This window comes from Eptatretus burgeri, chromosome 9 (assembly GCF_056783735.1).
Source record: "Eptatretus burgeri isolate ZD-2024b chromosome 9, Ebu_testis_v1, whole genome shotgun sequence".
Lineage (NCBI taxonomy): Eukaryota > Metazoa > Chordata > Myxini > Myxiniformes > Myxinidae > Eptatretus > Eptatretus burgeri.
In genome coordinates, this window is record NC_140969.1 from 45,800,564 (window position 1) to 45,827,817 (window position 27,254).

The 27,254-nt window shown below is 42.3% G+C and overlaps 2 protein-coding genes across 4 annotated transcripts in view; one reads left to right on the plus strand and one right to left on the minus strand.

The window, feature by feature from the left end:
* LOC147020044 (protein FAM3B-like) overlaps positions 1-27,254 on the minus strand; it is a 92,179-nt gene that overhangs the window by 59,680 nt on the left and 5,245 nt on the right. The gene's annotated exons all lie outside the window — the stretch shown is intronic.
* Positions 10,956-25,877, plus strand: LOC147020045 (uncharacterized). 2 transcript variants are annotated; one of them, XM_085895007.1, is made up of 4 exons: positions 10,956-11,074; positions 17,223-17,286; positions 24,502-24,600; positions 25,277-25,877. In XM_085895007.1, the coding sequence occupies exons 2-4, from the start codon at positions 17,244-17,246 to the stop codon at positions 25,507-25,509; spliced, it is 375 nt and encodes a 124-aa protein (XP_085751133.1). In that variant the 5' UTR covers positions 10,956-11,074; positions 17,223-17,243; the 3' UTR covers positions 25,510-25,877. The 2 variants fall into 2 exon arrangements, with proteins under 2 accessions (XP_085751133.1, XP_085751134.1); XM_085895008.1 differs by lacking the exon at positions 10,956-11,074 and adding an exon at positions 11,755-11,836.

Consider the following 27,254-nt stretch of genomic DNA (forward strand, 5'->3'; position numbering starts at 1 on the left):
GTTTTCCAAGGAGGCATTGTTGTGTGATATTTACACAATGCACAGCTATTACCATCAATGACGAGTCCGTCTTAATGTGCAGACCACCTGCTCAGATTTTCACCGGAGCAATAAGGACGCCAATCGACAACTGCAAGTTTGATTGACTGATACTCTAATTCCTTTTACCAACACACCAACCTACCTTGATATTAAGTTGGACAGGGCCCTTAATTTCCACAACGATGCTGAGGATGTGACTGGAAAAATGGCACTTAATGGAAAAGTGTCCCATCCACCAGCTAGTCGGAGGTTGGAACGCTCTTTGCACAGATTCATCATCAGTCCCAAGACTGGTTGAGATCTGCCAGGTTTACATCTTGAATGATTGATGATCGGACCACACAAAAGAAGAAAAAGAAGAATGATTTCAGTTGCTGCCTGTCTTGTTGCTAAATGAGGAATGTCTTTCAAGTTCACTCGAAAAGGGTTCATCATATTCTGTGTGATGCACTCAATTATTCCATCAAAAGCTTTGGGCTTTCATTCCTCATGATGTGGATGTGCACTGTTGTTCATTGGAATGTTCACCATTTTTTGAACTGTGATGAAACTCTTCAGAAGACACCAGTTTTGTGTACAAATTCCACACTTGGTTCTTGCTTTGGCATCCAGAGTTATACCAGTCAAACGACTGAAGTGCGGCAGAAGGTCCCACGCAGTCGGATCGATGTCCGCAAGCCTGGATCGATGTTCAATGGCCGCAGGCCTAAAATGCAGTCTATAGTGTCATAATAATCTGGACATTATCCTGAATGCATGGGTGCTCTGGCTTGTATAAATTCTAATGGAACAAAATTAATAAGCTCAAAAAACATCTTGTCTAACTTATTATTGCATGAATACACAATGTGATATACCTGTAAATAGAGGGAAAAAAAGAAGTTATATATATATATATATATATATATATATATATATATATATATATATATATATATATATATATATATATATATATATATATATATATATATATATATATATATATATATACTGATAACAGTAATACAACATGAACCTTGTAACAAATCGATCAACATACTTCATTCCGGCATCATGCCCAAAATAAGGGGGTAAGGTTGAATTCTTGTTAAAACTTGTGTGAATATCGGATCTCATCGGAAACCTTATATAGGGTGAGATAGAGGGTTGAATGAGGATGATTTTGATGTATGGAACAATGATATCAAGTGAGAATCGACGTAGATAATGTCATTTTTGGCTTACCTGGAACATAGTTCCGAGGAGCTTATGGGATGGCGTGTCGTCCACCCACCCTCAGTCCACAAATACTTGCAACTACACATTCGGTTTTGATGAAACTTTACCACAACATTCATAACCGTACATGTACCCAATTTTGTTCATGGCATTAAATACAATTGGGCCCTAAGGGGGTCTACGGAGGGAGTTTCCCCCATCCTCCCCCCCCCTCCCCCAAAGAGGTATTTGCTTTCTTCTCAGAAATGATGCACAATTCCGATGAAACTAGACGACAACCTTCATCACCCATGATGTACCAAAATCTGTTCATGACATGAGAAAATTCTGGGTCTAAGGGAGTGTATGGGGGGGGGGGGTTGCACCCCAAAATATTATGGTTTTGAAAAACTTACCCCAGGAGGAAAGCATACTTGGAAATGTAGGTGATCTGAAGATCAGTTATTTCATTAGTGTTTGTGTAGATAGTCCTTGGTCCCTTGTCAAAGGGCTGTTTGGGGGGCACATGTTGGCCTGGCTGTATTTTTCCAGTGTAATGTCGCCCCTCCCCCCCCCCGTTACTTTCAGTTTTCCTTCCTTTACACCATCGTTCTGTTCAAACCCTCTGCTACTTTCAATTTTCCCTCCTTTACCCCATCGGCCCCATCAGCTCTCTTTGCTCATCAGTTTCAACAGTCCACCAATAATCTCCATCCATCTATCCATCGGGACCATACTCTGTCCAGAGCGTTGGTGCTGCCTAAGCAGTCTTCTTGGCTATTGGACACAATCCTGGATGGGTCGCCACTCCGACACAGGATACCAGCAAGCTGGCACTCATTTTGCTGTCCTCAGAAAGATGGCAGAGTCAACCCCACCTGGTATTAATTCAACAGCCGAGTGGGATTTGAACTCAGGATCTGAGGATCCCAAGCCCACCACCCTAACCATTAAGCCAACACCAGGCATATCTGCCATGATCTTTCCTGGGAAAGCCACATGTCCAAGCTGGCTTCCAAAGCCAGTTGCCGATTGGGAATCTCTCCTTCATCAAATATTCTTTCAACAGTCCCTCCTTCATCCCATCGGATTGCTGCGAACAAAACATGCATTACCTCGTTTTCTTCTGCATGAGTTGGAATCAAAATGTACCGTCGTTTCCTCAAAATGGTACCTTCATTTAAAGATAGAAGACGCATTGTTCAGTTTTCAAATGTACACCAGAGACTTATGTAGCCTGTTCCAAGTCGAGGCATATGTGGGCAGGCCGAAGCAAAATTGCGGCTTCTGTGACATAAAAGCAGATTGACAAAGATGGCGGCATGCCATCTTGGTAAAGATTTTTTTTATTTTAATGATGACTATTGTGTTGATTATCTTCAAAACGGATGTTTAAATTTATTCAAATACTCAGTTTTCATTCATCCACTACCTTGGAGTTCCCTTAGTATTGTCGTGGGGGTCGCCAGCCCAGGTTAACCCTCCAACCCAAATTTGTGGTAGGCAGGCGGTTAACACCGACCAACCTCCCGGGACGGTCGAGCGGTCTTTATTACTAGGAGGTGGACACACTGATCGACATAGATTTCAACACGTGCTCGAAGGGTATGGAGGAGGGCAATGGTGGACGGCGAAGGAGTACTCGGAATGGCGGATTGAAGGAGGATTACGGCACATGAGCACTGCACTAGGGGGTTTGATATGCGAACCCCACTACAAATACATGAAATGTGGTTTCTTTAACAAGGAATACATTTAATGAAACTCAAATATTTACAAGGACAATAATGAAGATGAAATGAAACAAATAATAATAAATAACCTCCATGGTCGAAGCCCCGCACACGGATGCAAACACAGACAAAAAAAAAATAAAACCCCCTTCTTAAATACACTGGTACTCAGCCTGGCCCAGGGCTGGTCCTTGTCAAACTCAGGTTGAGGGCGCTTCCTCCGGCACATGTACTCGCAAGCAAAATGGCACCATCACTTACGCAGAGCACACACGTGTACCGTGGCGCTTCGAGACACAGCTTTCCACACGCAGGCTCAAGAACGTGCCAGCTCCCCTCTTTCTTAGCAGATGCCACCTGCCTCATGCGGTCCTCACACCGATCTCGCGTGCATGTCCCGCCAAACCAGACGGGAGCCCTCCACACTCCACACGCGCAATCTGGCCGGAACCTCCTCGATCTTCTCTGCTCTGATCACTCCAAAACGTGAAATTGATCTGGAACCTCCTCAATCTGCTCTCTCGTGTCCAAAGCCCCTTCCTTCGTTTTTATCACCTTCTCTATCCTCCGCCCCCGGCTCATGGCCTGCCCGCCCCCAAACCGAGGAAGGCAGGGTTCCTCCTTTTTGTTGTTGTTTTAGTGACTCGTTCCCCAGCTTTTGGCCTGGCTTGGAATCCCCCCCCAAAAAGGGAAAATCACAGAGGGCAATCACGTACAGGGGAATTTATTTTTACTCCCTAAGCTAATTAGCACCACACCACCCCTCGTGTGGCGACATGTAACACTTAAGCTCACACATTCCGAAACACACATATATATTTATATATATATATATATATATATATATATATATATATATATATATATATATATATATATATATATATATCTTCTTCTTATTCTTTTGGCTGCTCCCGTTAGGGGTTGCCACAGCGGATCATCCATCATGATCCGCATAATGATTTGGCACAGATTTTACACCGGATGCCCTTCCTGACGCAACCCTGGTTGCCTCTTACGACACAGGGATATGGTACACCTATTCTAACCGGGGTATACACCGGCCCAGTACACTGGTACTCATTTTGCCGACCTCGGAAGGATGAGAGGCTGAGTCAACCCCCTGGTGTATTAATTCAGTGGCCCAACGGGGCTTGAACTCAGGACCTTTTGGATCCCAATGCCCTAACCACTGCGCCAACACCAGGCTTATGTATACATATATATATATATATATATATATATATATATATATATATATATATATATATATATAAATAATATACATATATATTGTTATGGATCTGGAAATCATTTGCATTCAACATACAGGTCCCAAAAGTCAGTTATCCCGTTAAGTACATGTGTAGTCAGATCCCTTTCCTTTTGTCTCGTGGGAGAATCAAAAACGTGCGTTACGACTTATTTTAGTTAGGTTATTAAATCTTTACATCCAACGAAACTTCTAAGCCAACCAACAACCATCCCATTCCCCATCAGGATCCACCATCAACCTGCTCCTAAACGAGCGTTTTGCTCGCCCAACCCGAAAGCCTATTGAGGTACATCCCTCTGAGGCGGAATCTCGAGGATGTTTGAGGCAGTTTTATCACCACCACCACCTTTCTCAAACACGTGTGGAGTGGATGGGCTTCCCGGTATGGCCGAAACCCCACACAGAAAGGGCTGACCCATGGAAGCCCCATCCAATCGGGGCGAACAGTGACGTCAGTTTCACCAATACAAGGCCCCTCCCCACTGAGGGAGGTCCATAAAAGTTACGACGTGATCCTTAGCAGATAGAGGAGTGTCGAGAGTTCTGAGGGGGTTGTGTCATGTTTTTTTGGGTTGTGCTGGAGTTCTTGAGTGGTTACGAGGGGCTGTTACGAGTTCTGAGTTGGTTTTTGCTGTCACGAGGGTTGAGCAGAGGGTCATCGAGGTGGCGAATGCATCTCTGCTGGGCCTCCACAAGGAAGGGCAGAGCGACCCCGACCTCCCTCCGTGGACCCTGACTATTCACCACCTGAGCTCCGCCACAAACCACGAGTCCCCCACGTGCGACTGGGATCAGGCCGACGACCATTGGCAGGTGCCGCAGCACGGAGTACCCCCTTTCTCCGAAGGCCAGGTACCCATCCGGACTCTGACCTCCAGCTCGTCTCTCTCTCATCAGCTGGAGAGTCCAATAAATAACTCTGGGTTTCTTTTGTTTTTGTGTGTGTATCTGTGTGTGGGCCCATCTTTAAGTAGAACTGTATAAGTGCTTGAATCCTTGTAAATATTCCTTGCATATTCGCGTTAAGTCTTGCCTGTGTCTTTTTACTGTAAATAAAGCTTGTTAGAAATGTTCCCAGTTCGTTTCCGTCCCTTCTTGAATTGGTCCAGCATGGTTCGGATCTGAGTATAAGCGGGGTTTCATTCCTGATAATCCATTCATTCCAGCCAGCACGGCTTTGGCAGTTTCCGCTCGGCTGCACCCAAACCGGAGTTGGTAGTCGGTGGTTGGAACTCTACCGCAGTCGGTAGAGTGACCCGGTTCGAGCAAGACGTCCCGAGGGCGTGGTTTCCTCGGTAGTCGAAATCGCGTAGTTAATTAGGAAAATTGGTGATAGACAAATAGACCCTATGCTACGCGGTTGAGATATTGGCGTCCACGGTCGGTTCAGCGACCCGCCAGTTCACGGAATTATCCGGAGCGACGGCCTACAATTCCAGGGAGTCTTGTGGGAGACGGCGTAACCTCCCCCACCTAGCGGTCGTTCTCGCCACCGACCCCCGGCCCACAACAATATATATATATATATATATATATATATATATATATATATATATATATATATATATATATATATATATATATATATATATATATATATATATATATATATATATATATATATATATATATATATATATATATATATATACAGTGGGGAGAACAAGTATTTGATACACTGCCGATTTTGCAGGTTTTCCCACTTACAAAGCACGTAGAGGTCTGTAATTTTTATCATAGGTACACTTCGACTGTGAAAGATGGAATCTAAAACAAAAATCCTGAAAATCACATTGTATGATTTTTAAATAATTAATTTGCATTTTATTGCATGGAATAAGTATTTGATCACCTACCAACCAGTAAGAATTCTGGCTATCACAGACCTGTTAGCTTTGTTTTTAAGAAGCCCTCCCATTCTCCACTCATTACCTGTATTAACTGCACCTGTTTGAACTCGTTATCTGCATAAAAGACAGCTGTCCACACTCAATCAATCAGACTCCAACCTCTCCACAATGGGCAAGACCAGAGAGCTGTCTAAGGACATCAGGGACAAAATTGTAGACTTTCACAAGGCTGGGATGGGCTACAGGACAATTGGCAAGCAGCTTTGTGAGAAGGCAACAACTGTTGGCACAATTATTAGAAAATGGAATAAGTTCAAGATAACAATCAATCTCCCTCGGTCTGGGGCTCCATGCAAGATCTCACCTCGTGGAGCCTCAATGATCATGGGAATGGTGATGGATCAGCCCAGAACTACACGGCAGGACCTGGTCAATGACCTGAAGAGAGCTGGGACCACAGTATCAAAGAAAACCATAAGTAACACACTACGCCGTCATGGATTAAAATTCTGCAGCGCATGCAAGGTCCCTCTGCTCAAGCCAGCGCATGTCAAGGCCCATCTGAAGTTTGCCAATGACCATCTGGATGATCCAGAGGAGGAATGGGAGAAGGTCATGTGGTCTGATGAGACCAAAATAGAGATTTTTGGTTTAAACTCCACTCGCCGTGTTTGGAGGAAGAAGAAGGATGAGTTCAACTCCAAGAACACCATCCCAACCGTGAAGCATGGAGGTGGAAACATCATTCTTTGGGGATGCTTTTCTGCAAAGGGTACAGGACGACTGCACCGTATTGAGGGGAGGATGGACGGGGCCATGTATCGTGAGATCTTGGCCAACAACCTCCTTCGCTCAACAAGAGCATTGAAGATGGGGCGTGGCTGGGTCTTCCAGCATGACAATGACCCGAAACACAGTCAGGGCAACTGAGGAGTGGCTCCGTAAGAAGCATCTCAAGGTCCTGGAGTGGCCTAGCCAGTCTCCAGACCTGAACCCAATAGAAAATCTTTGGAAGGAGCTGAAAGTCTGTGTTGCCCAGTGACAGCCCTGAAACCTGAAGGATTTGGAGAAGATCTGTATGGAGGAGTGGGCCAAAATCCCTGCTGCAGTCTGTGCAAACCTGGTTAAGAACTATAAGAAACGTCTGATCTCTGTAATTGCAAACAAAGGTTTCTGTACCAAATATTAAGTTTTGTTTTTCTCATGTATCAAATACTTATTTCATGCAATAAAATGCTAATTAATTATTTAAAAATCATACAATGTGATTTTCAGGATTTTTGTTTTAGATTCCGTCTTTCACAGTTGAAGTGTACCTATGATAAAAATTACAGACCTCTACGTGCTTTGTAAGTGGGAAAACCTGCAAAATCGGCAGTGTATCAAATACTTGTTCTCCCCACTATATATATATATATATATATATATATATATATATATATATATATATATATATATATATATATATATATATATATATATATATATTTATATATATATATATATATATATATATATATATATATATATCAAGGTGCTGCTACTCGTCCATGGACCACACTACACAATACAATCCTATCTGTACTATTAAATAATTTCATCTACAAGCCTGGTGTTGGCTCAGTGGTTAGGGTGGTGACTTGGGATCGTAGGGTCCTGAGTTCAAGCCCCGTCAGCCGCTGAATTAATACACCAGGGGGTTGACTCAGCCTGTCATCCTTCCGAGGTCGGCGAAATGAGTACCAGTTCCAATGTGTGTACTGGTAGAGGGGCACTGCATCAGCGACACAGTCGCGCTTCAAGAAATGATAGCTACCCCAGCAGCCAAGCTGCCATACGACCACCACCACCATTTCATCTACCCCCAAAACCATAACGCTACGCATGTAAAGTGTCAGATTGCTGGGTTTCATGGTTTTGGATTTCTGGAGGACACACACACACACACACACACACACACACACACACACACACACACACACACACACACACACACACACACACACACACACACACACACACACACACACACTGACATTTATTAGTCTAGATTTCTGAGCAAACAGGCCATTTCTGCTAACAGGCCATCACTTTGCTGACAGGAATAATAAGAGGGGTTGGGGGAGAGTGAGTAGGAGGAGGGGGGTAAGGAAGGCAGCGGTAATGAGAGAGGAGGGTGGGGGAGTGAGTAGGGGAGCGAGGAGGGGCAGGGGAAGGAGGAGGGAGGTTAGAGGGAGAGAGGGTGGGGAAGGGAAATCAGCGTGAGCTTAGAGGAAGGAAAGGCAGATGTGAGGTGGAGCATTAATTACGATTCATACCGTCTCATCAAAATTATTCTGCATAGAATAACAGCGAAGATGGAAGGAAAATAATACCTGACATCCATTTTCTACCAGTCATATTATATATACTGCCCAGAGACTAACACCACCAGGACACGTCCGGAGACAAACACCGTCCACAGTCAAACACCATCTGGAGACAAACACCGGCCAGACACATCCAGAGATGAACACGGACACGTCCAGAGTGGTAACCCAGACCCCAGCAAATTAACCCAGGATAGACCTGAAGATCCCATCAAGTGCAAGGTGTCCGAGATAGCACCTAATAAAGGATATAATTAAATAAGGCCATTCATTATTTTCAAAATGGGTGTTTTAATTAACTCAAATACCCAATTTTCACTCATGCACTCCCTTGGAGTTTTCTTGGTATACATGAAAATTTTCAGGCTGCTTGGTTTCATGGTTTTGGAGTTTTGGTGGAGACACACACAAACACACACACACACACACACAGACATTTACTAGTGTGTGTATGTGTGTGTGTGTGTGTGTGTGTGTGTGTGTATGTATATGTATATGTATATATATATATATATATATATATATATATATATATATATATATATATATATATATATATATATATATATATATTGTTGCGAATTCGCGCCCGCCGGCGTGCGAACGGCCAAGTGACTCGAATCGCGGCACGTCTCACCCACCGGACGGACAATTCTGTCGTGACCCTCCGGGAACTATTGCCCGGAGCCATTCACAGGTGGGCCTTTCGACCTCACCACGATCGTGCCAATCGACCACCCGCGTAGTATAGGGTTGTTCGCCAAACTCGACCTACCTAAGTACCCACGCGGATGGTAAACCGGGCGATCGTACCTCGCCGCACGTCGACTCCGGACACGAACCGCTTAAGCGGTACGTTCCGTGCTATCCGGATAACCGAGCGGTGTTATCGTCAGCCTCGACGGTTCCGATTAATTATTGGGCATATCAAGCCCACTACGAACCCTTTACGTGAAGCAAGATGGAGATTCAACAAAGGGAAGGACGCAGCGAAACGGGGAACAAGTTCACACAACCACTTTATTCACACAGACAAAGACACAAAGCACACATATACAGCCAAACAGAATCAGAATGCACATATATCAATTAAAACAAAAACAACAATGCAGATCTACAACCGACTAAGACCGCCACACGGCAACACTTAAACAGTTCTACTTTACAAGACACGGCGCCACAAGATCAATACAAAAAAACCCTGAAAAGAAAAAGGTGACTTCCCTTTTGGGCCGTCGAGTCCCTCTCTGATGTCCGTCGACGTGGTAACGCCTGGCCGAGACTCCGTGTCCTGGCGTGGTAGGTGAGTCCTCTCCGGCGTGCCTCGCGCCGGCACGTGTTGGCCGCTCGAAGCCACGGCCGGAGTTTTCGGCGCTATCCCAGCGCGGATAGAGGTGGGGGGGGGAAACGTGGATGCCCGAAGTCGGGAGAGGGGAATGGCGGACGTTCCTTCCCGCCAGCGGGGTCTTGGAACCGCACCACAGCAGACCAGGCCAGTGGCCACCAGGAAGAGAAGAGGACGAGCGAGCCGGAAGACAGGAAGAGAGCAAGAGCAACCACCAAGCAAGAGCACCCACCAAACTGCTCCGCCCGTCTCCGACTTTTATATCCTGGAGCTCCGCCCTGTTGCTCCACCCTGTTCTTTGCTCCACCCCCCTTCGAGGCGCTTCAAGAAAGGTCTCGAAGAGGGGCGTTCCTCCTCCCTGGCCGTGTCACACCATGCATCCACCAATCAGGCGCCAGCTGCCCCCACCCCGCTTCTCCTCCCTCACACCAAGCGCGGAGAAGAATGGCGCGAAAAGCCCACCGAGCCCCTTGTTGGTTTTTGTTTGAAATAAAAGATAGAAAAAGAAAAACGACTGACTCAAAGCGTCGCAGCCCGAATGAATCACATTAATTCCCTCTAAACAACGGGTTTGGGGCTAACTACACATGTACTTAAGAGATACCTCGCCTACGGGACCTGAATGGTGTAATGCGAATTTCCACAGCCGTAACAATATATATATATATATATATATATATATATATATATATATATATATATATATATATATATATATATATACACACATTTTCAAGCTCCAGTCCTCACTGTGCTTTAAAACATTAGGAAAAAATAACCACTTTTGAAAAGAAGTGTAAATATGCATTTTCATTTGCCTTACATTCATGAAATGTGTTTACTTGCATTTGCGATCAAAAAAAAAAAAAGTGCCGTCAGGAAGATTTTCTCTTAAACCTAAAAATGCCATGATAATTTTGAAATAAAGTTGATAAAAAAAACTGATTTTTTTGACACTCTCCCTGCATTTGAAAGAATAATGATCCCTGTGGTTGATTGTATATGACTTATGAACGTTTCCTCACAAAATACAATGATGATGAAGGAGAATGCTCACATATGAGTGTGATTAAGGGGATTATGAGACTCCTGGAGCATCTTTGGACCAAGCCACACCTCCACCCTTTCACATATGTATGACCAGCCAATAGGTGTGAGGAATAACAGGACTCGATGCCAAGTGCCTGCCCATTGCGAGCTTGGCCTCATAAGTGTATTGTCAGAAATAGAACTCCTTGGAACAGATTACGGTTTTCTTGGTAAGTTATCATTTGTTAAAGTTTCGTGATTGGATTTAAGACTAAGATGACAATGAATTGATTTTTGGATAACGCGGTTGATCATTATGTTGATTTTGCGAAGGCTGGCCTTTGTTTTGGATGCTGCCTGCAGTGCTTTACATTGCTGTTCACCATTGAATTTCCAACCACGTAGCCCATTCTTCAGTGGACCTGTCAAATGCTCCATCGAGTGTTCGTCTGGGTTCCATATGTTGAGGAATCTGATTCAACTGACAGACGTTCTGATGATTTCGGAACAAGGGCTGCATCGTCTCCCTCCCTCCCCCTTTTCTACTGAATACCTTCTTTGCCTTCTTTTATTTTTTCTTCATTAACCTACCCTTCCTACTCGATGGCTTGCCTTCTAGTGGGGGCATTGATTTATTATGTATTGGTGGTGGGTTAAAATGAGAAAAAGAGACCAAATAGGATTGAGGGGAATGAGTAGAGAAGAAATTGGAAGGGAAGGAATAGGGAGTTGAAAAGCCATAAATAAGCAGAGGGAAGTGATACGTGCTAGGTATATGGAGAGGTGAACGAATGTCAAAAAGTTTGCTATTTTTGCAAATGTAATAAATATTCCCAAATGCATTGCAACTTTAGATTCTCTTTTCTACCCCCTCCTCCCTGCCCTTTTCTCCCCCCTTTCCCACTCCCTGCCCCTCTGCCCCATCCCCCTACTTCCCTACCCACCGTTTTGGCCTATTTATTCTTCAACCTCCTTCACCTTCGGTGGCAGAGGTAATATATTTTCACCCCTTTCTGTCTGTTTGTTTGTTTGCCTGTGTACAGGATATCTCAAAAAGTTGTGGATGGATCCGGATTAAATGTTGTGGACAGGTTCGGTGTGTGAAAAGGACGAACTGATTAGATTTTGGTGAAGATCTGGATCCGACTACAAGAATTTTTTCATGTGATTCTTCACCATTGAGAGATAGTGCAAAACCGATATACATAGCACTATATCTCAAAAAGTTGTGGATGGATTCGTATGAAACTTGTGGACAGGTTGGGTGTATGACCACGACGAATTGGTTCGATTTTGGTGAAGATCCGGATCTGGATACGAGAATTATTTGATTTTTAAAGTGATTCTTCACCATTGAGAGATAAAGCCAAAAACGATCTCATACTGTATGTATAGCATGAAATTTCAAAAATGTATTGGGCCCGATATGTTCTCGTGGATCAGGCATTGCGTAGCGGAGGTTTGTGCTCCACTGAGTGCCCTTCTAGTTTATGTTGTTTTCAGGCCATTTATTATTTATTATTTGTTTACTGGACTTCTTTTTGCAAACATCTTCCCCAGACAAGTCCCACCTTCCAACCCCACACCCTACTCCTTCCATTAAACCTCTCCCTGCACTTCCCTCCCATTTTTCTCTCTGAAGTATTTGCCTTTTCCACCCTTTGTAGTTTTTTGTATGCAGTCCAGGCTCATGGAAGAGCTCGAATACTGAATGGATCAGGATACAACAGGACAAAAGGAACAGTGCAGATGGGGGGGGGGTCAACAGTGGAGTTGAAGGACAGAATAGAGGGAGACTTGGATAAACACTGGGTGTGGGGAGGAATGTGGGGCAGGAAAGGCTTCATGGGGTGGACAGTAGGGATACAGAAGGAAACTCCCAGGAAGGAAAAACTAGAAATTTGGAAGGAGGAGGGTATGGAGGTTCTTTCCATTACTCATATAATTTGCCTCCCTTATTCTTTCCTTCCCCTCCCTCAAGGGGTAGGTTAAAGCCTGGAAAATGTCAGGCTTCTAACCATTCTGTTGGCAAATACTTTCAGCATTTTCTCAAAATTTCTAGTCAGTTGTGCTGTTGTAGTTTTCCATTTTATGATCATCTCGTCAATTCAAAAATGTCTCCACTACATTTTTTGTTGGTTCATCTCAGATTTGTTGTTGTTAAATCAAATGGAGGACACAGGCATTAGTATGAATCAGTATACCACAACATTTTTAGAAATCGTGCTATATATCGTTTTTGGCCTCTCTCTCTCAGTGGAGAAGAATCACTTAGAAAATTCAAGTATCTGGATCCTTATCTTCACCAACATCTCATAAATTCGTCCTTGTCACACAACCAACCTGCCCACCAAGTTTCCTCTGAATCTGTCCACAACCTTTTTAGATACCTTGCACACAAACAGACAAACAAGGGTCAATACATAACCTCTGTCCACCTTCGGTGGTGGAGATAACAAGCACATTTGTGGACAAACACACACGGGATGTTGGATTTGAATCTGAGCCCCCTGTTTAATGAGCGAGGGGTTGAACAAGGAATGCTAACAGGCCAAACCATTCTTCACTGATTTCACTCTTTGATAATATTTGGGTCAGGCAAAATAAACAAGATGATTACTTTAATAAGACAACTTGTCAATTTTATCATGTTTCAAGACAGTCATTCTAACTTTGTAACTCTTCATTTGCAACTCAACAATTCTACTTTTGTTCAACCCTCACCCACTCACTCCTCCAATCACCTAATTCCTTGTACTTTTCCAAATAGGAGGGGTTTTTACAGCAAATAAACATTTTTTTGCAGTCAGTCATAAACCTTCCTTCAAGGGCTTTACTAATTAGCCCCAACCATTCCAGATTGGATGGATGAGGCCCAATTTGCCTGTCTGCTCTGAAACAGATGAAACAGGTGAATTAGAAAATTGCCAAATCTGATGACAGCTCTCTAACCTTTGTCGATAATGGTCAAAAGATTTAGTAGTTTTCTTGGGTACATTGTTATAGTCTGACATCTCCACACAGACTGCTAAAAATAAACCACTGCTTTGGACAATGGCAGATCTTGTGACTGGCTAAAATAGCTCGTCTGTTTAATGCAGCATTATCTCATCCAACATCGAATTATCATGCCCATCTTTCGAACATAAATTGTTTGTATAGTTTTATTGTGTGAGGGAAAATTTCAGCGATGTTTCTTTCTTTCTTCTTTCCAGCCTAATGTCTGCACTGATGATGTGCTGGATTATTCAATTGAGGCATTTGTTCAAAGTAACGTTCAAGTAGTGTGCCATACATACAGATTATAGACAACCCCAAAATCTGTATTTTGTTTCCTCCACCACCAAAGGTGGACAGAGGTTGTTTTTGTCCTTGTCTGTCTGTCTATTTGTTTGTTTGTCTGTGAATAGGAGATCTCAAGAAGTTGTGGATAGATTCAGACTAAATTTGGTGGAGAGGTTAGATCTGTGACAAGGACGAAATTATTCGATTTTGGTGAAGATCTGTATCTGGATCCAGACACTAGAATCTGGAATCATTGACATAGAGGGCCAAAAACTTTATATATAACGATATCTCAAAACGTTATAGATGGATTTGGATGAAACTTTGTGGACAGGTTGAGTGTGTGGCAAGGAAGAATTGATTCAATATCGGTGAACATCCAAATCCAGATCCGAAAAATTTTAAAGTCATTCTTCACGATTGAGAGGTGGGGCTTAAACCGATATATAGCATGCACGATATCTCAAAACGTTGTGGATGATTTATGACAAAACTAGGTGGATGAGTTGGTTAGGTGACGAGAACAAGGTGATTTGATTTTGGTTCGGGTCGGGATCCAGATCTGGCATATCAGTGGTATACAAAATGTAAGTGTTTCAGCCTGGTGGAGGTATGCGCTCTACTGAGTGCCATTCTAGCTTCTTTGATATGCTTTTATTGAAGGTAGGCAGAAACATATTTAAGACAATCTCAAAATGGTTGCTGTTGCTAATGTTTCTGAAATATCCCACATTCCTTTTTTATCTCAACCCTCTCCACACACCTTATATATCCTTCCTCTCATATCTTCAAATATTTACCCTTGCCGAAGGGGAGGGTATTACATTTGGGTCTGTTTTTTATTCCCGCGCTTTCGAAGAAAAGCGGGAATATTGTGATTGTCTCGTCCGTCCATCCGTCCCTCTGTCCGCCCGTCCGTCCATCTGTCTTACCCTGTAACTCCTCCTACACCGTTTGAAATAGGAACTTGAAACTTTGGACCATAGTAGATATATGTATCGGGAAGTGCACAACACTTTCGTATTTTTGATATGACTCCTAGGGGCCGGGCCATAGGGGTTGGGGTCATGGGGGTCGATTAAAAAAAAATTTGTCTTATAGCTTTTTAAAATCAAACATATTCATGAGTTATACATTTAACAACATATTTTTTAACACATGATGATCAGAGGGTGCTTGGGGGGGGGGTAGGGGTAGGGGATGCTTAGCAGATAGGGGGTCAAAATAACTCCTCCTACACTGTTTGAGATAGGAACTTGAAACTTTGGGATATAGTAGATATATGTATGGGGAAGTGCACAACATGTCGGATTTTTTATATGACCCCTAGGGGCTGGGCCAGAGGGGGTGGGGTAATGGGGGCTGATTTTTTTTTAAGTGTATTTACCATTGTACATGGTAAATTCTTTTATATAGAACTTACCTATGTGGCCCCCATGAGTGACAAACAGTCACAGGTTTCACTGTATTTATCTAATTGATTATGAATAATTATAATTAATATTATACACAGTTCATTCCTATGATTAAATTGATGCACAGTTCTATATTGCTGGACAGTGTTAAATTAATGTTTCATGAAATGTTGACATGCTTGCAATGACTTCTGATTTAGTAAACATAGTAAGTCTTTGGTCATAAAGCACATCAAATAGAAAAGAATACTCAATCCATTTTGCAAGATAAAATTTCACCTTAATGAGTTAATGAGTCAAAGCAGTGCGTGCGGGAATATGTGATGGCGTGCCATCGACAACGTAGTTGTCTGTTTGTGTTTCTGCACAGAACTTTTGTGATTTTCTCCGCAACTGCTTCTCGAATTGAGACAAAATTTTCACCATTGGTGCAACTACTCATGTGGAATGTTTTAATGATAATTATGATTTCATAGGTCACGTGGTGTGGCAGCCATGTTGGAAAAAATTTTGAATCTATCTCTGAAACCACACCAAGGAAAACAATTGAAATTTGGCACATAGCAAGTACTCCTTATGGGGAATGAGTGCAATTTTTTTAATGACATCATAGGTGCCTTTGTTATGATGTTATAATTGCATATGTAGAATGCTACATCCAATTAGTATGAAATTTTTTGAGGGTCATCTCCGGATAAAATGGTTAACAAAAATTTATTGATGGCGTCATCAGTCACGTGATTCGGTCGCCATATTGTTTTGAAAAAAAAACCTTCAAAAATCTTCCTCTCCGAAATTGGTGAACAGATGGAGGTGTAACTTTACACATATGACCACCTATCCATGAGGAACAAAAGGATCACATATATGACGTGATAAGTCACGTCATATTTTGCAGCCATATTGGATTTACCCTCAAATATATAAAAATCTTCTTCTCCAGAATGGCTGGACAGATCCAGGGAAAACTTCACAGAAATGTTCCCCAAGGCATACATGTAAAAGGTTGTTAAGGAATAATTGATGTCAAATGGTTTGGCTGCCATATTGGATTGAATACAATATTAAATAATGTTTTCTCTGGAACCGCTTCATCATTCGAAGTGAAACTTCAGAATTGTGATCTAGTAGTGATGTGGAATAGACATTTTGAATTTCAACTTGGACACATGGTTTGGCAACCAGAATTATTTAATTTTTTGATTTGGGTTCTTTTTTTTCTTTTTCTTATTTTTTAATAAGGCTCACTTGGCTGTGACTGGATGGGTTTGATGGAAGAGGAGAAGCAGCTGAAATGTGAATCCTATCAAGGCTCCTCCTGATGACTTTTCTTTTTGCTTGTTTGGGTTCCTTCTGATAACTCCAATGCAGGACTGTTCCTATTTGGTCATCCATTTGATTTGAATTGAATTTATTTCAACCCCATTCTGAATTCGATAATCATAAATTAACATCATGGGTCAGGGTCAGGTGTCCGATCAAAGCGGGATGTCTTTGTACCCGGTCATCACTGCCAGCAGTTATAAAGTCGCAGTTCTAATTATGTCTCTTATTAATTACGTAATGCACCAGTACACACGCCACACGAAATACACCACACAAAAGAAAAGAAGTCCTCGTGAGGGTCTGTAATCTATGATTGCTGTTTTTCTTGTTCTCTTTTCTATGCTGCATGCAGGTAAGAGCAATCCAAAGAAAAATGTATCTCTCCCTTGTGGTTTCTCTGGCACTGCTTACTGCAGGTAAGGAAATCAAATATATATATATATATATATATATATATATATATATATATATATATATATATATATATATATATATATATATATATATAGGTTCACGAAAAAATATTTTCACGAAAAAAATAAGTGACCACTATATTTGTTATTGTTGTGTTTCTGTCTGTCTGTCTGTCTGTCTGTCTGTCTGTCTGTCTGTCTGTCTGTCTGTCTGTCTGTCTGTCTGTCCCGAGCATAGCTCCGTGGGTTTTGATCCGATCCTGATAACATTTTGGTGGGAAGTTTATATCATGATCTAGTTGTGTTTTCCTGAAAATGGGCGTGGTGCACCCATTATGGGTGGAGCCACGCCCAAAAAACGTGTTTTTAGGGGGTAGCCGATTTCAATTTGCATCTTCTCCTCGGGGGTTTGTCGAATCTGACAGCGGTTTCGGTATTTGGTTAGCCCAATGGCACCTGCATAGCCCCACAGAGCTCGATTTTTCATTTTCATCCCAAGGTCAAGGTCGCAAGGTCACGAACTTAGAAAATTGCGAATTTTGACATAAAAAAATTTTCTTCTCCGAGGGGTTTGTCGAATCTGGCAGGGGTTTCGGTATTTGGTTAACCCAATGGCACCTGCATAGCCCCACAGAGCTCGATTTTTCATTTTCGTCCCAAGGTCAAGGCCACAAGGTCACAAACTTAGAAAATTGTGAATTGTGTTTTTAGGGGGTAGCCGATTTCAATTTGCATATTCTCCTAGGGGGGTTGTCGAATCTGGCAGGGGTTTCGGTATTTAGTTAGCCCAATGGCACCTGCATAGCCCACGGAGCTCGATTTTTCATTTTCGTCCCAAGGTCAAGGTCACAAGGTCATTAACTTAGAAAATTGCGATTTTGACATAAAAATTCATCTTCTCTGAGGGGTTTGTCGAATCTGGCAGTGGTTTCGGTATTTGGTTAGCCCAATGGCACCTGCATAGCTCCACGGAGCTCGATTTTTCATTTTCGTCCCAAGGTCAAGGTCACAAGGTCACGAACTAAGAAAATTTCGAATTTTGACATAAAAATCAGACGACCGCCCAAACTTTGAGAGCGAGGATGACAATATTTTTATGCATAATCTTGAGGTCATTCCCCACCTAAAGCCTTGAAACCATTTTGCTCTATCTCGAACACCTTGCCCGTGGCGCCCCCTTCAAGTTTGTTTTTACGCTGATTTCATCAAAGTATGGATAATCCGACGAGTGTGAAATGCCATATAGCCTATATGACGTTATAATGTTCCTGGAATGTTCCAGAGGAAGTTTTGCACCAAAGGTCATAATCCTTGACATTTGACCTTTAAAGTTCACAAAGGTCAAATTTTCAAAGTTGTCGGAATCAAAACGGGTTTTCGACCTTCTTCCACGAAATAACTCCAATAAGCTATAGCACGTATCCTGTTTCCTTATTTTAATGTCCACAACATTGTTTTGTGACCTTTAAATGTTCTGCAAAGGTCAAATTTTTAAAGTTGTTGAACGAAACCGGGTTTTCGACATTTTGCAGCTAATAACCTGTCACTTGTACCACATCATGTTGATCATTTTTATAACTTGGTCAAGCATTATCACATTGTCTCATCCTTGACTTCTGAAACAATCCACATCGTCAAATACCGCTCGTGAACCATCGCCGTCTTCAAACTTGTTTGTATTTTAGTGAGTATATCACTGATGCAGACTGCCCATTCTTTAGGTTTACGCAATCTAGAGCACCTAAATATCTTCTCATATCTTTCTGAAATCCAACAGTCTTACCTTACTATCCCAAACTCCACATCTCAACAATGTAGTTCCTTCTTTTGGATGTCTTCTTTTTCTGTATTTCTTTATATCCACTTAATTTTACAATCAGAAACTCATTGTCCAGCAGAGAACATTGCATCTTTGACATAACTCATGCCATCTTGCTCATTTGTGCAGGAAAAACCTATTTCCACACTTGTGACGTGCCTTATATCTGTATTTGTATCCGTATCCATGTGTATGTGAACAGTGTCTGATTTCCTGCATGCCTTTGCCGTATCCATGTATATGTTAGCATCGCCTTAACGTATACCACTTTATTTACTTTGTTTTGTCAACCTCGTAATGGGAAATAATGAAAAAATAACGAAAGAAAAATGATATATCTTCTACCCATCAATTTGTGAACTATTCACAATTTAGTCTGTTCACAACATTTTCAAGAATGTCAGCTCGTTTTACAGCAGCTGGCTCGAACTATGAGATATTTTTTTCAAATAATTTAAAAGGTAATCCCTTGAAAAACTAGGTAATTTATTATTATAGAATTTGAAAAACCAGGCCCGAATGGGATTCCAAATTTCTACCTAAAGCAACTACATGCTCTCTACCCTCACTCCGCTTGAGCATTTAACAAACTCATCCAAAGGGGAACGGCTAGTGGATGAATGGTTCGTAGAAGGCAACACTCTTTTAATCCTGAAATCTGAAGAAACCCATCTACCCAACAAATATAGACCAATAACATGCCTACCAACAACATGCAAACTTTTAACAGGTATAATCACCGATGCAATTTACGACCACCTCACTCAACAGGGAGCTTCAGAGGCAGAGCAGAAATGATGGAAGAGAGGATGCTATGGAACAATAGACCATTTATTGTTCACCAAAACCATAATCGAAAACTGCAAGCTCTGACAAACCAACTTATCCACAGTCTGGATAGATTACAAAAAAGCCTTTGATAGTGTCCCACATTCATGGATTATAAAATGCATGCAGGTATACAAAATTTACCAACAAATTGTCACACTGATTGAGAAAGCAATTATGCTCTGGAACATAACTCTGATACTACCTTACATGGAAGGAAAGATTGAAATCCCAGGAGTAAAGATATGACGTGGTATTACAAGGTGACAAACAAGGTGTCTTTCCCCCCTCCTGTTTTGTTTGGCTCTGGACCCACCAAGTAACCTCATCAATGAATAAGGACATGGATACAATCTGACATGCAACAAAAAATGACCAAAGAAACAAGAAAGGTGACATGGACGATCTAAAACCTTCACATCGAATGATAAGAAATTGGCAGATCAACTGAAACTAGTAAAGCAGTATTCAGAGGACATTCAAATGGAGTTTGATCTTGACAAATGTGCATTTGGCACATTTGTACAAGGAAAACCAAAAACAACATACATCTCAATCGATCAAAGTATACCAATACAAGAACTAGAAACCAAAACATCCTAGAAATACCTCGGAATAGAAGAAGGCCTCCAGATACAACACAAAAAATGCCTAAGATAATCAGCAAAGAGTACCTACGCAGAATAAGACAAATTCTGAAGTCATCCCTCTTCCCAAGAACAAAACCAAAGCTACGTATAAACCAACTTGCACTGCCAGTATTCTAATATAGCTGTGCAATTATAAACTGGCCACAGTTGCAGATCAACAACTTAGACACCAAAACAAGGGAACAGCTAAATACTCACAAGATATTCGACAAAAATCAATGCATACTGAGGTTGTACTTACCGAGATGAGAAGGAGGAGGCACTCTGATGGAGCTTAACCAAGTGCACAGAACAATGTGTATCGGCCTAGCGGAGTGTGTGAAAAGCTCAACAGACTATTGCATGAGATTTGTACATGACCAAGAAAACAACAAACCGGAAAAGGGATCCTTAATCAATTCAGCAACAAACTTCCAAAAAACTTCCAAAAAATAAAAATAAAAATAAAAAATTCAGCAACAAACTTACAAAAAAACACGTGCAAATGATGGATACTATACAGTCAAATGAAACAGAAACAAACACTACACACTACATTCTACACAGCCCCAATGATTCCAAAAGAATAAAAGGAAAATTACAAAAATAAATATCAGCAGATATATTCTGATAAATGGGAGAATGACAAAAGAGCAGGAAGATTTTAAAAAGAGCTTGACAGGACAGGAATTGACAAGGAAGGCTCTTTGGAATGACTAAGAAGAGGTCAAATTAGATGGGATGGAGAACGAGTCATCATAAATGCCCAAGATCAAGGTCACCACACCAATGCCTTTCAGAGTATTGTGGGATTGAGCCAATTGCACAAATGCAGGTTTTGTGGGGTGAAAACAGAAAGTACCAGTCACCTCCTCAGGATGTAAAAAACTCATATCAGAATAGCTGTACACAGAAAGACATGACAGCGTCTGTAGAATAATGAACACATCGACTGTAGTATATGACAAAACAAGCCCATATGAATCCACTGACACATTTGTAAACATTTCAACATCCTGGTTCCAGAACAATCATGGAAACACAAACCAAATCCGATCCTTGAAAATGAACATACAATGCTCACTCATGACAAGATTATCCCATTAAGTGTGGATATTGCAAACAAAGCATTGCGTCCAGAGATTGTAGTCAAACACAAAGAGGAAAAGTCGGAATTGTTGATTTACGTTTCATTTTCCAATGACTTTGGACTAAATGCTACAGAAATCAGGAAATTTCCAAATACCAATATCTAAAAATATGTCCTGAAGCTCACCTGGATCAGGGGCAACAGTCACTCAAGCCCCCCCCCCTGCAGACCCGCTTAGACCCTGATTTTTTTTTCTGTGAACAAACTTCTGTGAAAAATAACTCTGTGAACAAACTTTGGTACATCATGGGTGATGAAGGTTGTGGTCCAGTTTCATCGAAATTGTGTGTGTGGTTTGGGAGACGAGAGCACATACCTATTTTGGGGGGTAAACCCTCCCACTAGACCCCTTTCATGAGTGCAGATTTTGATGTGGTCAATACACCTTTGAAAGGCATCAGATATGAAGCTTGTGGCCAAGTTTCATCAAAATATTATGTTTGGTTCAAGCAATAATGACTGAAGTGTTTACGGACTGACTGACTGACTGACACTCACTCACTCACTTACAGACACTGCTCGATTGCATAAACTCACCAGACTAAAGTCCAGGTGAGCTAAAAATGAGGTCGAGGACTTGGAAATTGAAGAAAGCTGAAATTGTACCAGTGATAGTCAGGGAACAGGAATGGTAAAGAAAACCCTTACTGAGTGTTTAAAAATCATTCCGGGGAATGTCACTACAAACGAGCGACAAATCAGAGGTTTATTGAAGATTTTGAAAAAAGCCCTTGGAATGATATGAGAACAAAATTTCACAATTTGGTTCATGAATATTCTTTTACCGAAAGGTAAGTGGAGATTTTGAGTTCTGGGAGAACTTCCTCCCACCTTCTGAAACCCACAATTTGGAGATAACAACCAACGAGAAAATAAAGAAATATAACTTAAGAATAATGATATCTCTTCTCCCCATAAATTTGAGAACTATTCACAAATTAGTCTGTTCACAACATTTTCAATAATGTCAGCTCATTTTACAGCAGCTGGCTCAAACTACGAGATCTTTTTTTCAAAACATTTAAAAGGTGCTCCCTTGAAGAATTAGATAGTTTTATTTTAGAATTTGGCAATATTGTTCCATGAGCACACTGGAAGCCATGAGCACACAACATTTAGGTCCTATAGCTCAGTTATTTTGATAAGTGAATGTGGATAGATAGCTCCCTTTCCCTAGTCTAATGGGTGAATAAATGTACTTGCGCTGTGAGTTACTTTGATAGTCAGGGTTTTCTTTCACTTTTACACCCCTCATAACTACAACAACGCCAGCATCACGTTCACCTCGCTCTGGCCGACGCTATCGCCTACGTGCGTGTCAGCACGTATGTGGGCGGAGCCCATGCAGAATACAGTTCCTCTCGCTGTTTGGTGGGCGGAGGCCACGCAGAATCGTATTCCTCTGCCTGTTTGGTGGGCGGAGATCAAGGAGGAGCCTCGTGGCGGCCCTCGACCAATCAGCGTGCTACGGGTGGGGTGACCGCCGCTCAGCCAATCAGATCCCGTGACAGGAGGAAAGGGGTCCGCATGACATCACCGTGCCCACGGGCCAATCAATGGACTTGCCGCTCGTTTTGGCCAATGACAGGGTGACGAGCAGTTCTGCGTGCCAAAAACCGTCCAGTCAGGGAGAGCGGGTGGGGCGGAGGAATTCCCCCCCTCCCCCCCCCCGGAGACAGGGTGAATAAGGATGTGGTGCGTTCGGACTGAGATCCTCTTCCTCCTCCTCCTCATGATCGAAAGGAGCGCTTGAGAGACACCATCCCCATCCAGAGCCGCAAGGGTTGCGCCGCGTCCCTGCCGACAACACCAAGAGAGAGATTGGGAGATCCTGCTGCTGACAAGAACCAGAAGGGGGGCGCGCCGTCTCTCTGCAGATACCGAGGAGAGGTTTTGGTTTTTGCACGAGCGCTGAGAGGAGCTCGGGAGGCCGCTCGCGGCTCGCTGTTGTCTGGGTTGGAATCAGCGCGAAGACCACATGAGGTGGACAGGTCCGAGACAAGCTCTGGCCTTCAGCTCGCCTTTCCATCCGAGCTGGAGGCCTCAATAAAGGCTGTGGCCACTTTCTTTTGGGTGTGTGTGTTTGTGGCGCCAGTCTGGTAAGTAGGAAATTGTTTAAGTGCCTTGCTGTACATACGTGCCTCTTATATTCGGATAACTCTGCGTCTTGCGTGCCCCCCTGCTCCATTATAAATAAACCCATGTGTTAAATGTCTCGGTTCGTTTTTGTCTTTCTTTTATTGGTTTAACACGGTGCATGTTGGAGAATTAGCCAGACTGTTGCCGCTGCAAAGGGACATTTGGACCGACGGAAGCTCGTCCCAGTGATCATCTGCTCGGGTCACACACGGTTCGAGTACGCTAGCGGCTCGTTCCATACGAGCATCGTCGAGGGTGAATTTCCCCGGTAGTTTGGATGACGTGAGTATTTAGGTAAATTGAAATTGGCAATCGACCATACCCCACGTGGTCGATCTATTGGCAAACTTCGGTCCGATAAAGGACCCGTCGGCTCCGGAGTTATCCGGGGTGACGACCTATAAATTCTGGGTGATCGGTGGAGCCGACTCTACTGCTCCATCTGGCGGTCGTGCTCGCAGCTGATACCCGGCCCCGCAACAATATATCTGCAGGACTTCATTCGCTTTTTTTTGTTTTTTTGATGTTCAGATGCTTTGTGACACCACACATGAGAAATGTATTCACAAAATAAGTTTGAACTTGTACTAGAAGACAGTGGGAATAACATTTAATTTGTTTTACTGATTTTTGTTTGCTTGTTCTCATTACAGTGACAGGATTACAATGCTATGGAGGCAAGAATAGCTCTAAAGTCACTGACTGTGCACCTTTGCCAACGCCTGCTTGTATAAGACTTGAACTTCAGGCAGGTAAGACTTACATATCTGCAGTCCCAATTCAATAGCCAAATATCCTAGATGTTTGACAACGAGCCAACAACATGATCTTTAATTTCACAAGCAAAAAATTGAATGAAAGATTTTAAAATGCTTTTTCAGAAGTGTCTTTTGACAATGTGATTATTGTAATGTCCAGTGGTGGGTGTCAAAGCATCTGCTCTTAATGGCCTCTGGGTCACCATTGCTTTCTCTCAAATAAATGTTTACACAATTGGCTGAAAACAATGACTGCAATTTCCCACATTGTTAACTTGTTTACCTTCCAGTAAATGCATGCTAAGATTTCGATGAAAGACAAGCCCATATTCCAGCCCTGGTATCCACAGCCATTTTTACCTGATTTGTAACTCATTTCAAGCTATGTGCAAATGAATGAAAATTTTAGGGGTGTCAGGATAAAGCCACACCAACATCATTGGGGTTCTGCTATTCCTTTGATGACAAGTGACGTGATGACGTTGTATAGATGCATATGATTGTTTAGGCGAACATGTCCCCACTCACACACTTCCGTGGGCACACCATGTTTTTCATCGAACCATGCCTCAAGCATCAATCATCGATGCATCTTAGGTGTGATGCCTAATATGCAATATGAATTAACTGATTGACAATTTGTTTGTTTTCTTTTGCTCCATATTTTTAGAAAAACATGCTTCAGTTAGAGCATGCTCGCAGAAAGAGATATGCATTTCAATACAAAACAAGGAAAGCCTGAAGATGCTGGCTAAGAAATTGTTCCAGGTCGACAAGATTGCTGGAAATTTGAATGCATATTGTTGTTTCTCAGACCTATGTAACAATGCTGAGAGGTTTTATTCCTCCAGCATTCTCATGTTCTCTCTTTCCCTCTTCCTGATTGTCATGTATATGCTGTAGTACCTGCAACCTGTTAATATTTTGGCACAACCACTCATTTAAATGCACCACTTTGCTTTACAACCTTTGTTTAGCATCTACACTTGGTTGATTTTTATACATACTGCACTGATATAAAGGGTTAGGCAACATTTGTATTTGAATGTGAAATCTGTCTGCTGTTTGCAAAGTTTGTTATGAAGTTGTGCAAAAGAAAAGTCAGCTCATTTTACATCTGTCTTTAATATGGACAGCTTGTCTTATGATCATGAAATCTTCGCCACCACATCATTTAAAACCAAGCTCAGTATTATGCGATGTATGACACGCTTGCGTTTGTAGTCTGAGCTTGAATTCCTAATAAAAGCTGAATGCTTCTTTACTTTTCATTTTTTGAATTGTGAATACTTGATTTAGTAATACTAGAAACACCCACTCCCTTTGGGAGCATTGGCAAGTCGCTTCACCGCCCCTCCCCCCGACCTCCCTCCGTCGCAGGGGGGGAAGGAGGGGATTTTTTTTCCTTGTGTCTACGACCTGTCCATGGGTACTACGGACACTTCTGTAAAATTTGGTGATCGGGCTAGCCCTGTTTTTACCTCCACTGAAGGTGAAGGAGGTTATGTTTTCACCCCTTTCTGTCTGTTTGTTTGATTGTTTGTTTGTCTGTTGGGTCGCCGAAATAGGTGACCCTTATTGTCAGTAATTCTGTCTGTTTGTTTGGATGTTTGTTCGTTTGTGATCAGCATAAATAGTAGTAAACGTGGGCCGATTTCGACCAAACTCGGGTGGTAGGTACATCTTATGACCTTGTACTTTGGAAATTGTGATGGTTGCTAGGGATGCTTTGGAAATTGTGATGGTTGCAAGGGATGCTTTGGTTCCCTAGCAACAACCGAAAAACCTTCAAAATCGGTACCGTTCACGCGAAATCAATTCCGAAAGCCATTATCCCACGTAGGGTTATGGAATTTGGCACGAATGATCTGCAGGTGATGCTCGATCAAATATATTTCGGTTTTGTGATATATGGAATAGTTTACCCGCAGCGCCCCCTACAATTAGGGTATGCGCGAAAATTGGCGATAATTGAAGGCCCCCTAGCGACCAGGTGAGTTGATCGATACGAATGAAACTTTGCAAGTTCATGGTACTCAATGAGTACTACAACTTTGCCTCAGGACATATTGACCGATTTCGCTTAGGTCAGGGGTCAAAGGTCAATTAGTGCAAAAATCGATAATATGCGAGAGCTGGAGGTGTCTTCGCGCCAAATGCTACTCCTCCTCGGGTTATAGTCGGATGGTCATGAAAATTCACACTAATCATCTGGAATACATTTTGCACAAATGATCGAGCCGGATTTTCGATTTAGATCTTTGTTCACCCACAGCACCCCCTCGAACTTTGGGGATTTCCGATTTCAAACCGCATTTTCGGTACTTTTCATTCAAATAGATACCGAGTAGTTTTCAGTAGATGGAACTGGATGAGATTTGATATGCATAATCTTAAGGTGATTCCCTATCTGCTATATCACATCCATTTTGCTCTATATCTTATAGTTTCCATGCTCGGCGACCCATCGCCGCCTACCAGCTTGTTTGTTTTTGTGCAGGATATCTCAAAAAGTTCTGGACGGATCTGGATGAAATCCTGTGTACAGGTTGGGTATGTGACGAGGACGAACTGATTAGATTTTGGTGAAGATCCGGATTCGGACCTGATAATTTTTAAAGTGATTCTTCACCATTGAGAGATATGGC